The 12,971-nt window shown below is 40.7% G+C and overlaps 2 protein-coding genes across 51 annotated transcripts in view; one reads left to right on the forward strand and one right to left on the reverse strand.

The window, feature by feature from the left end:
* The window catches only part of EPB41 (erythrocyte membrane protein band 4.1), a 233,095-nt gene that overhangs the window by 134,070 nt on the left and 86,054 nt on the right, over window positions 1-12,971 (reverse strand). The window lies entirely within an intron of this gene.
* Window positions 2,804-3,114, forward strand: LOC129042215 (large ribosomal subunit protein eL27-like). The gene has a single exon (XM_054497925.2). The coding sequence runs from the start codon at window positions 2,830-2,832 to the stop codon at window positions 3,112-3,114; it is 285 nt and encodes a 94-aa protein (XP_054353900.1). The 5' UTR covers window positions 2,804-2,829.

The following is a 12,971-nucleotide window of genomic DNA, read 5'->3' on the forward strand; positions in this document are numbered from 1 at the left end:
AATTATTTTGTTAACATATTTGTTTACCAGTTTATTGTCTTTCTTCCCTCTCTCCAGCTAAAATGTCTTTCTTCCCTCTCTCCAGCTAAAAGTTCTATAAGGACATGAACCTTGACATATTTTTTTTTTTATCATTGTATAAATGCCTAGAATAGTACCTGACACATAATAGGTATTAATAAAAGTTTTAGGCCAGGAGCAGTGGCTCACACCTGTAATCCCAGCACTTTGGGAAGCCGAGGCGGGCGGATCACCTGAGGTCGGGAGTTTGAGACCAGTCTGGTCAGCATGGTGGAGCCCCGTCTCTATTAAAAATACAAAAATTAGCCGGGCATGGTGGCAGGCGCTTGTAATCCAGCTACTTAGGAAGCTAAGGCAGGAGAATCACTTGAAACTGGGAGGCGGAGGTTGTGGTGAGCCGAGATCCTGCCATTGTATTCCAGCCTGGGCAACAGAGCCAGACTCCATCTCAAAAAAAAAAAAAAGTTTTGGGGGGCTGGGCATGGTGGCTCACGCCTGTAATCCCAGCAATTTGGGAGGCTGAGACAGGAGGATCACTTGAGCTCAGGAGTTCAAGACCAGCTTCAGCAACATAGCAAAACATCGTATTTATAAAAAATTTAAAAATTAGCCAGGTATGGGTGGCGTGTGCCTGTAGTTCCAGCTACTTGGGAAGCTGAGGCAGGAGAATCACTTGAATCCAGGAGGCTGACGCTGCAGTGAGCCATGATCATGCCATTGCATGCCAGCCTAGGTGACAGAGCAAGACCTTGTCTCAAAAAAAAAAAAAAAGCCTAAGTTTTTTAAAAAATGAATTGATTTCACTGAATATATCTGATAAATACAAACTGCAAAGGCATTCTCTAAATATATTCAAGCAAATTTACTTCAAATGCACGATACTAATCGATTCGTTCAACAAATTTTTATCAGGCACCTAGTACAGGACTGATGCTAGGTGCTAGAAACACAACAGTAAACAAAACAGTCAAGGTCTATGTCATCATGGAGTTTACATTCCTGTTTCAACTTTAACCAGTATAATGAAAGAAAAATTCAAAATAAATTTTGTTTAAAACCACTATTGATACAGACAGAGGGGCAGAGAAATTCTAGGCAGAAAAGGACGGGTCTCTGATGAAACCCTACCCTCAAACAGAAAAGCAGCCCAAAGTGAGAACTTTTATCCCTGTTTTCCCGCTGGAATGTTGCCTTTTCCTAAACCACCCATTGCCCCACCTCTCCCCATCCTGTGCCTATAAAAACCCCAGACTCAGCTGGGAGGGAGGAGAAACGGCTGGATGTTGGAGAGAAGCAGCTTGACTTCAGAGGGATAGCTTGATGGTGTAACTTCAGAGAAGAATTTGGCTGGAGATGGCTGTATTTCAGAGGAAGATAATCTACCCACCCCCGGCCCCTTTTCAGCTCCCCTTCCCGCTGACAGCCACTTTCATCAGCAATAAAATCCCCTGTATTTACCATTCTTCAATTCATTCCTGTGACCTCATTTTTCCTGGACACCAGACAAGAGCACGGGAGCCATGTGTGCGGATACAAAAGGCTGTCACACTGGCCCTCTGCCCCCACTGGCAGAGGGCAGCACCTCACTCAAAAAGGCAAAGGGCCCACTGAGCTGCTAACACTTAAGCTGTTTGTGGATGGCATGGCAAAGCTAAAAGAGCACTGTAACACGCCCTCTGGGGCTTGGAGGGACACAGATACTGCCCCCTGGATACTGCTGTGAGGCCCGCATGGCCTTGAGTCCTGCAAGCACCGAGGCAGTCAGCTCTTTCCAGCGCTTGTGCACTCCAGTTCCCACCTCGTTCACTCGCACGCTCCTTCCCACAAGGAGTTGAGTGTGGCAGGCTCAGTAAACAAGGTAAACCTGTCACAATTCCCATGAAGAAGTCAGGCAAATATCCTGCTTCACTATAAGGGGTCTGATTCAATAGGTCTGGAATGGGGCCTGAGATTCTACAATTCTAATAAGATGTTGCCAATGCTGCTGGCCCACTGAGCACATTTTGAGTAGGAAGCACAGAAAACCACCATTACAATCACTTTGAGAACGTACCTCAAAATGCCTAAAAAACAAAGACTAAAAAGCTGCTTTTACCAAGTGGAATATGAAGAGCGGGAAATACTTGACACAATAAGTGCTCAACAAATGCTTGTTAATTAATGAATGAAACAAATGATGCAACATATTAAATATGAAAAGTGAACCACTAACATTTTTAAAAACTCTTTTTGGTGCTTAATCAGACTTTGTAATCTTTAAACATAGAGTATGGCAATTCCAAGTCTCCTACCCAGCTGTGACAAGTGCCCAGATTCAGGTTCTGGGTATCTCCATTGATAATATCTCTGTGCCACATTTAGGAAGTAATGATTAGGACAGGAGCCAATCATAATCCCGAAAGACACAAACAATCCTTAATGGCATAATCCTGAGTGCTGAAATCCTAAAAGACCAAAATCCCAAAAATATAATTCTGGAAAAAGGAATTTAAAAAAAATTTAAAGATATTTGTTTACATTTTTAAGGGGGATTTATTTGAGAAACATAAAAACATAACAGAACACTTCATAAGCCACTTTACATGATAAAATAGGCAAAAACAACATACACATTTTGCAAGCATAAACACTCGGGTATACTAATGACAGTCATACAGGTATAAGTTATGAGCAGGTAAGTGTATTCATAAAAAAATAGCTTATATAACTGCAGTCATCTGAAATACCACGACAAACAACCTAAGTCTTAAGATCAATCAAAAACCACGATGGGCTTTTTTGCTGTAGGCCCGAGTGGTTGCTGCCGAAATGGGCAAGTTTATGAAACCTGGGAAGGTGGTGCTTGTCCTGGCTGGACGCTACTCTGGACGCAAAGCCGTCATCGTGAAGAACATTGATGATAGCACCTCAGATTGCCCCTACAGCCATGCTCTGGTGTCTGGAATTGACCACTACCCCCACAAAGTGACAGCTGCCATGGGCAAGAAGATCACCAAGCGGTCAAAGATCAAGTCTTTTGCGAAAGTTTGTAACTACAATCACCTAATGCCCAAGGCCCGACGAGAGGCCAAGGTCAAGTTTGAAAAGAGATAAAAGACAGGCAAGAACAAGTAGTTCTTCCAGAAGCTGCGGTTTTAGATGCTTTGTTTTGGTCACTAAAAATTAAAAAGAAGCAGCCATAAAAAATGATGAGTTCATGTCCTTTGTAGGGACATGGATGAAGCTGAAAACCATCATTCTCAGCAAACAATCGCAAGGACAAAAATCCAAACACCGCATGTTCTCACTCATAGGTGGGAATTGAACAGTGAGAACACATGGACACAGGAAGGGGAACATCACACACCGGGGACTGTTGTGGGGTGGGAGGAGGGGGGAGGGATAGCATTAGGAGATATATCTAATGCTAAATGACGAGTTAATGGATGCAGCACACCAACATGGCACATGTATACATATGTAACAAACCTGCACGTTGTGCATATGTACCCTAAAACTTAAAGTATAATAATAATAAAATTAAAAAAAAATAAAAATAATAAAAATAAAAATTAAAAAGAAAAAAAAACATGATGAGCTGCCACCACATACTACAGTTGCCCAAAGAGCATTTTACATACATGCACAATGCTTACACACGAAGTCAATGTTGTGAAAATGGACCTTGTGGAGTCAAATTTGTAAATATGCAAAAAATGCATAAAACACATTCGAACTCTCTAAAAGTCTTTACACAATTTATACCTCCAGTAATGGAAATGATGTGAAGACAAAATACAGAGCACAGCATATTGTAAAAAATAATGCTGGCAATTTGAACAAGTGGGGAAAAAAACTTTTAAAAACTAAAAAGAAAACTCAACATATGAAAAAGTATATTACAGCGATAGATTCTGGGCAATTGTGCACAGACAGTCCATAAGAGCAGGCAGACTTTCACAATCATTTATATTTTGAAGTCTTGCATCACAACGAATAGCTGCTTTTTTCCTTTTAGAGCATGGCTCTCCTCAGAGAATACATTCATATTCATTTTATACATGGTGCTGCTCTTTTTGAAATTCTTCTATGATTCGACATACATGGACATGAGCATTTCCTGTTAAATTTTCCCATCTTTTGTGTCATGCTTATATGTTGTTTTAGGTGTGCAGAAATTTGTCTCCAAGTACTCATATGCAGACCACAGATTTGGTGGAAACAATACTGGTCATCAAACAGAAACACCATTGTGTGTCTTCTTATCCTACTGTGCACATAATTATTTTTGAACCAGTCAGTAACCTCACTGGTTTCTTCAGAGAGATGCAGTTTTAATTTATTAAAAGCTCCTGGAGGACAGGCGCGGTGGCTCACGCCTGTAATCCCAGCACTTTGGGAGGCTGAGATGGGCAGATCACCTGGGGTCAGGAGTTCGAGGCCAGCCTGGCCAACATGGTAAAACCCCGTCTCTACTAAAAATACAAAAACTAGCTGGGCTTGGTGGCAGACGTCTGTAATCCTGGCTACTTGGGAGGCCAGGCAGTCGAGGTTGCAGTGAGCCGAGATTGCACCACTGCATTCCAGCCTGGGTGACAGAGTGAGACTCTAGCTCAAAAAAAAAAAAAAAAAAAAAAAAAAAAACCTCCTGGAATATCATCAGCTGGAAGGACTGCCAATGCAGGCAAATAATGCACTTTAAAAATAAAAATAATGCACTTTTTTTGAGACAGGTTCTGACTCCACCCAGGCAAGAGTGCAGTGGCACAATCTCGGCTCACTGCAACCTCAACTTCCTGGGCTCAGGCAATTCTCCCACCTCAGCCTCCCAAGTAGCTGGAACTACAGGTACACACAACCATGCCCAGCTAATTAAAAAAAAAAATTTTTTTTTAAAGATGGAGTTTCACCATGTTGCCCAGGCTGGTTTCAAACTCCTGGGCTCAAATGATCCTCCTGCCTCAGCCTCCCAAAGTGCTGGGATTACAGAAGTGAGCCACCATACCTATAATGCACTTTATTTTTTTTCTCAACCCTCCCCTAGTGACATCATAATGTGCTTTTTAAATTTTTTAAATTTATTATTTTATTTTTTTGAGACAGGTTCTGGCTCTGTGGCCCGGGCTGGAGTGCAATGGCATAATCTCAGCTCACTGCAACCTCCATCTCCCCAGCTCAAACCATCCTTCTACCTCAGCCTCCTAAGTAGCTGAAACTACAAGCACGCACCACCAAGTCTGGCTAATTTGTTTTTGTATTTTGGGGACAGATGGGGTTTCACCATATTTTGCCAGGCTGGTCTCGAACTCCTAGGCTCAAGTGATCTTCCCATTTTGGCCTACCAAAGTGCTGGGATAACGTGAACCTGCCACAATGCACTTTTAAACTGAAACTTTCATCCTTGCTGTATTGTGTGGCCAATCCATTCATCTGAATTTCCTGCCAAATGCATTGGGGTTGAATGGAACAAAGTTTATTCATAACATTTTGAAATTCACTTTTAGAAGCCTTGATTGTACCTCATTCCAAATCTGTCATTATGGTTCGGGGATTCAATCAAAATCCATTTTCTTCTGCCAAGTCTGCCAAATCTTCAAATAAACATTTATAAGGTGTTTCACTTTTTCCAGTCACTAATACATAAACTAGTAGATCAGTTCTAGAATTTTCAGATTCAATGGGGGCATGAATTGTATACAAATGATTAAAAAAAAAAAGTGAGGACAGTTTCAAAAGTACCATCCATTAGCCAAAGTGAAGCATGTGCTAGTTTTGCTATATTAGATTTAGTGGTAAATATAAGAAGTCTATCCACTTTGACAGTCAAATCCCTAATCAAGAATAGTTCACCATTTAACATGTTTTGCAACAGTGGAGGAATCTCAATATCGACAAGTGTTTTTGGTTCAGAAGGTCACCGAGCTTGTCAAATTCTTTTTATTCTGTAATGAAGGGTGTTTTTTAAAGGCAAGTATGAAGGGGCACGTGTGAAGGGGCAGTAGTCGTACACGATTGAATATAATTTGGCAGGGGAGATTTCTTGTATTTTTCGCATGCATTTTCAATTCTTGTATGATCTTCAAAACACTCACTGCACTTGTATTTGGAGAGTGGTTGTGGTCTACAAATTTTGTAAGTATATGTCGTCCATTGGAAAGTTTTGGTATTGCTTGGCCATTGCAGTTAAGCAACACTCTGCTTTCACAGCAGCAATAATAATTAGCTTTTAAACTTTTATCTTTCACCATTAAGTAGCCTTATACACTTAACTTATCACAGCCTTTCTCCGAGGAAACAATTTCACAGATATTTCATTGTGTTGCAAGTAAGAAGGAATGACATTCAGCTTCTCTAATACCAAATCTGTATTAGTCAGGGTTCTCCAGAGTGACAGAACCAATAGGATATGTATATAGATACATGACGGGAAGATTTACTAGGGGAATTGGCTCACATGATTGTGGTGGCTGAGAAGCTCCACAATAGGCGGTGTGCAAGCTGGAGACTCTAGGATGCCAGTGGCATAGCTCAGTCCAAGACTAAAGGCCTCAGAACCAGAAAAGTTGATGGTATAACTCTCATCCTCAAGACCTGGGGGGGCTACTGGTATAAGTCTTAAAGGCTGAGAAGCCTATAGTTCTGATGCCCAACACAGCAGAAGAAAAGTCTGTCCCAGCTCTCAGAGACACACGTGTCTTCTGTATTTGTTCTTTCCGGGCCCCCCAGCCAATTTGATGGTGCCCACCAAATATGAGGGCAGATCTTCCCCACCTAATCCACAAGACTTACACACTAATCTCCTCTGGAAACATCCTCACAGACACACCCCAAAGAATACTTTACCAGGTTTCTAGGTATTCCTTAATCCAGTCAAAATGACATCTCCAAAATTAAGTCTATAAGTCTACCCCTTGTCAACTTGGCATCTATATGCATCTCCTTAAACCATATTTAATTTCCAAATAAACACAACATATTTAATTTCCAAATAAACACAACATATTTAATTTCCAAATAAACACAACATATTTAATTTCCAAATAAACACAACAAAGTAATAGTTCTGCCTAACATGAAGCAACTACCCTGTGATTGTGATTTTGGGGATTGTAGACATTAGGGATTTTAGATTTCAGGGATTTAGGCTTCAGGGATTTTGATCTTTCAGGATTTTAACATTTCAGATTATGGTGTTTAGGATTTTGTCTTTTGGGATTATGATCCAAACCCAATTAAGACATATGAAGAGTTAGAGGATAACATCTATGAGTACAAAACTGAGATATTTTGCCACATAATGGGACATATGTAAAAAACAAGCCGAACATAAGAATAAATGAAAACATAATTAAGGAACAGGCACAGAGGTAGAAAGGCAAAAGAATTCTACTGAAACATACTGAAACCAACTTCAGTTAATACCATACATTAAATGCTAGAAAACAATCAGGAATTCAAACAATGCAGTATTCAGCAAAGATGCTACAACTCAGTCTATACAAGAAAAAACATAAAAATGAATGATTAAGGAGAGTTTGCATCTATGTTCTTTAAAAAAAAGAATATAAAATGAAACTGATAAAGCTCGCTGATACTTTCAGTTAGCTCTGAGGTTAATATGAATTAAACAAATAAAAAATAAATAGCAAAAAGAAAAAAAAATCCTATGGATCACTTACTAAAAGCTCAAATATACTTCTCCGGACAAATGCCATGCAGTCATATTCTTCCGGACAAATGCCAGGCAATCATGTTCCTCGTGTTACAAATGATAGGATGGGTACAGAGGAAAAGATACAAAGAAGTCAAGCAGCAACAACAGGATAAATGCTCTACAAACAGGTTCTTCCTATGTAAATGACACTATTTTCATTCTGGATATAAAATCCAAAAGGAGGTATCCATTTACTTAATGTCAGAAAGAGGTCTTTTGATTTAAACAAACAAACAAACAAAGAATCTACACAACACTGAAGAAAAAGTGATGAGTTACCGTTCCATCTCAATCCTAATCCTCAAAACCCTATGAATTACACCCCATCTGGTATCAAAGATACACTTGTTTTAAAAGTGTGCATCTGTTAATTTCAGACAAATCAAACCTTTAAAAAAAAAAAAAAAGAAAAACATACTGAACAGACTGAAAAGACTGAATGGTTATCTTTCATTTTTTTTTTTACATCTCTTTGTAACATTGAGTCAGTGCTCCATTAATGCTTCTTGAGTTGAAAACTTCACAAAAACATTGCAGTTTGGCAGCATTAATAAAATTTCCTTTATAATCACCATTTAGGGATGAAGTTTGATGACTTAATTCTAGGTATTACTCTTTAAATTAGCTCACTGAGAAGAAAAAAAAAAAAAAACCGCTGGGCACAGTGGCTCACACCTGTAATCCCAGCACTTTGGGAGGCTGAGGCAGGCAGATCAACTGAGGTCAGGAATTTGTGACCAGCTTGGCCAACATGGTGAAACTCTGTCTGTACTAAAAATACAAAAATTAGCTGCACATGGTGGTGCACACTTATAATCCTAGCTACTTGGGAGGCTGAGGCAGGAGAATGGCTTGAACCCAGGAGGCAGAGGTTGCACTGAGCCAAGATCCCACCACTGCACTCCAGCCTGGGCAAAAGAGTAAGACTCCATCTCAAAAAATAAATAAATAATGCTTTGAGGGAGGAGTATAGATGTCAATAGAAAGAGACTTGAAGGGCAATGGGCAAATGGAATTCCACGCAGGAGAACCAGTATTATTAAGAACATTGTAAGTCCAAAGAAACTAGTAAGAATTCCAGACTACCTGAAATAGGGCTACAACAGGGCAGCAGGGGGAGATAAGGTTAGAAAAGAGCTACCGTTTAAAATTCCATGGCCAGGCACAATGGCTTACACCTGTAATCCCAGCACTTTGGGAGGCCAAGGCAGGAGGATAGCTTGAGCCCAGGAGTTTGAGTCCAGCCTAGGCAACATAGAAAGGCCTCGTCTCTGCAAAAAATAAAAAATTAGCCAAGTATGGTGACATGCCCCTGTAATCCCAGCTACTTGGGAGTCTGAGGTAGGAGGATCACTTGAGCCTCAGAGGTCAAGGCTACAGTGAGTCATGATCCTGCCATTACACTCCAGCATGGGTGACAAAGTGAAACCCTATCTCTCAAAAACAAAAAAATTAGATTCCAACAGCAACAATAATAATAGCAGCTAGCATGTATTGAATACCTAAATGCCACACATTATTCTACATGCCTTAAACCACTCTACAAGGTAGACATTCTCATTTCCCAGAAAATAAACTCTGGGTGGTTAAAAAATTTGCTTCAGATCATGGACTCATGCATTAATGAAACCTTTAAACATGGTGATAATTCTGTGGTAAATTCTCAGGCTAGTATCTGTCTCTGTAAAACACAGTACTTCAGATGCTTCTACCCCAGAGATGCTTCTCTGTTAATAAAACCCCTATCTGTTGAGAAGTTATGCACAGACTATTCAATCTGGCTAAGACCACCTCTATTTCTACCAGTTGCAAGTTCCCTGCCCATATACATATGTCTTTCTGTCTTTTTTTTTTTTTTTGAGATGGAGTCCCACTCTGTCGCCCAGGCTGGAGTGCAGTGGCGCGATCTCGGCTCACTGCAAGCTCCGCCTCCCGGGTTCACGCCATTCTCCTGCCTCAGCCTCCCGAGTAGCTGGGACTACGGGCGCCCGCCACCACGCCCGGCTAATTTTTTGTATTTTTAGTAGAGACGGGGTTTCACCGTGTTAGCCAGGATGGTCTCGATCTCCTGAGCTCGTGATCCACCCATCTCGGCCTCCCAAAGTGCTGGGATTACAGGAGTGAGCCACCACGCCTGGCCACATATTTCTTCTTTTACTCTTTCAAGAGTGTACGTGAAGATGGAATGAGACAGGAAGAGACAGGCAAAGACACATTATGAAATGACTTGAATATCATGCTAAATTGTTGGGACTTGATTCCTGAGAGCCACTGAAAGCTTTTAAGTAGGGAAGTAGATAAAGTGGAGGCAGAAGAGGCTAGAGACAGAGGGAAATTCAACAAATGACTGGGTAAATTCAGGTTATCAGTGAATATTCACAATGGGAATCCCTAGGGAAGCTGAAATCAATACTGAGCAGAGAAACTTGAAAAGCCTTGCAACCAAGGTTTAAGAACTCCTGCTTCCCTTAGTTTCTCTAGCTTAGTCTCACTAGCACACTTCTTATTAATCCAGGCAGTTGCATATCAGAGCCTAAAGGCATTTTTATAATATGCCTCCTTTGGCCCACTTTGATAAATGGTAATAGAACCAAAATAAGGCCGGGCACAGTAACTCACACCTGTAATTCCAGCACTTTGGGAGCCTGAGGTGGGTGGATTACCTGAGGTCAGGAGTTTGAGACCAGCCTGACCAACGTGGTAAAACCCCATCTCTACTAAAAATACAAAAAAAAATTGGTCAGGCACGGTGGCTCTTGCCTGTAATCCCAGCACTTTGGGAGGCTGAGGCAGGTGATCACCTGAGGTCAGGAGTTCGAGACCAGCCTGACCAACATGGAGAAACCCCATCTTTACTAAAAATACAAAATTAGCCAGGCGTGGTGGCACATGCCTGTAATCCCAGCTACTTGGAAGGCTGAGGCAGGAGAATCGCTTGAACCCGGGAGGCGGAGGTTGCAGTGAGCCGAGATCACGCCATGGCACTCCAGCCTGGGCGACAGAGCAAGACTCCATCTCAAAGAAAAAAAAAAAAAAAAACTGAAATAGAGAAGAGAGATTAATATCTTGCAAGTATCTCAATAAAACATGTCCAAAATTAAGTTCTTAATTCTGTTTTTCCTGTTCCCATAAGTGGCTCAATCATACCATCCAGTATCTCAAAGCAGAATCCTAAGTGCTGTCCTTCTCTTAGCCTTCTCCATTTCCGTTCCTAATCAAATCCATCTGTTCATCCTATACACTCTACCACCAAAATATATTTAGAACCAGTCTATTTTTCAGCTTCTCTACTGTTATTATGTTTGTATGAGTCTTCTTCACTTCTCACTTAAATTACATCCTAGAATGATTTGGCTTTTGCCTACCTCACTAACCTCCACCCTTGGAGGTTACCCAATTTGACAATAGTTCACACACTAAAAAGGATCTTAAGTCCTTGACAGAACATGCCCCAACAGAAATGAAATTCTAAAACAGCTTACAATCTTTATCAGCATTTCTAGACTTATAGTGACCAGAGCACTCCTATGCTAAGTAGTGGGGCAACTCTAGTAAGAAAGACAAACTTAGTCTCTGACCTCCTGGATTTGATTCTCTATCCAGAAGATTGTGGACAGTAACAACCCCTCAGTTCTCAGTATTTATATTGCATCTTAAATCTTACATTCAGTTCTGAGCAATCTATTTTAGAGAGAAAAAATCTGTCAGAGATAGAAGATAATGATGGAATTTGAAACCATGTCATAAAATAAATAACTGAATGATATTGGGACCTTTAGCCTAGAAAAAGAGAATTCAAAGCAGGAAAATGATTGCTGCTCTAACAAATTTCAAGAGCTGCTGAATTTCATCTGACTCCAAAGGGCAGAATTCATTAGCCCACAGAAATTACAAAGACATAGTTTTCATCTAAATAAAGTAAAAGGAAGAAATTGCTAATAATTAAATGAGCTGCTTGGGAATAGTGAGCTTATTATCATCAAAAATATTCACTCAAGCTGAATGCCCATCTGTTGTAGATGCCAGAGAGAGGATTCTTCTAGTAAGTGGGTCCTTACATTAACTGAATTCTCAGGTCCTTACCAATGCTAAGATTTTACAAATAGGAAGGAAGAAAGAAAACAAACGGGGTTGGGCACAGCGGCTCACAGCTATAATTCCAATACTCTGGGAGACCAAAACAGGAGTATCACTTGAGACTAGGAGTTCCAAACCAGCCTGGGCAACACAGCAAGATCCTGTTTCTAAAAAAAATAAAAATAAAAAAATTAGCCGGGCATGGTGGTGCATGCCTGTAGTCATAGCTATCTGGGAGGCTGAGGCAGAAGAATTGCTTGAGCCCAGGAATTTGAGGCTCCAGTGAGCTATCACTGCACCACTGCACTCCAGCCTGGTTGACAGAGCAGGACCCTGTCTCTGAAAAATAAAAATAAACAAAAGGGACATTAGAATAGTTACACAATGGGTTATTTTTTAAAGGCTATATTATTTCTCCCCCACCCCCAATATCCCCATGGACACCAGAGAAGGGCTATATTATAAACTCAAGAGTTACCATTTGGATTAGGAGAATAAGGGGGTAAAAGCAAAAGTAAAGGATAATAGGCCCTTTTACTTCCCTAGTCAGAGAACAGAACCTAGTGACATTCTTTCAGACAGGAAGAAAATATGTTCAAGTATGAACGTTTCAAAACTATGCTAGAAAACAGCTTCTTTCCTGATAAAAATCAATCCCCTAAAACCACAGGAAAGTATCTTTCCTTTCTAACTCAATTTAAACACACTAATTAGCACCTCTAGAATAGGATAATCACCAATGTGGTCTTTGGATGAAAATGGTAATTTAAAATTTACAAAAGAGTTTCTTCAGAATTCTTCCTCTATCCTCTCGAAATTATTTGGATCTTAAATTACTCTTTATGAAGGCCTGCAGTGGCTCACGCCTGTAATCCCAGCCCTTTGGGAGTCCAAGGTGGGAGGATTGCTTGAGCCCAGGAGTTTGAAACCAGCCTGGGCAGCACAGTGAGACCATGTCTCTACTAAAGGAAAAAAAAAAAAATTAGCCAAGCATAGTTTCATGAGCCTGTAGTCCCAGCTACACAGGAAGGTGAGGTGGGAGAACTGCCTGAGCCCAGGAGTTGGAAGCTGCAGTGAATCATGATCACACTACTGCACTCCAGCCTGGGCAACAGAGCAAGACTCTGTCTAAAAAAAAAAAAAAAATACTTGCCATACTGAGTGAATCAGGAATGTCACT

The sequence above is a fragment of the Pongo pygmaeus genome, chromosome 1, assembly GCF_028885625.2.
Source record: "Pongo pygmaeus isolate AG05252 chromosome 1, NHGRI_mPonPyg2-v2.0_pri, whole genome shotgun sequence".
Lineage (NCBI taxonomy): Eukaryota > Metazoa > Chordata > Mammalia > Primates > Hominidae > Pongo > Pongo pygmaeus.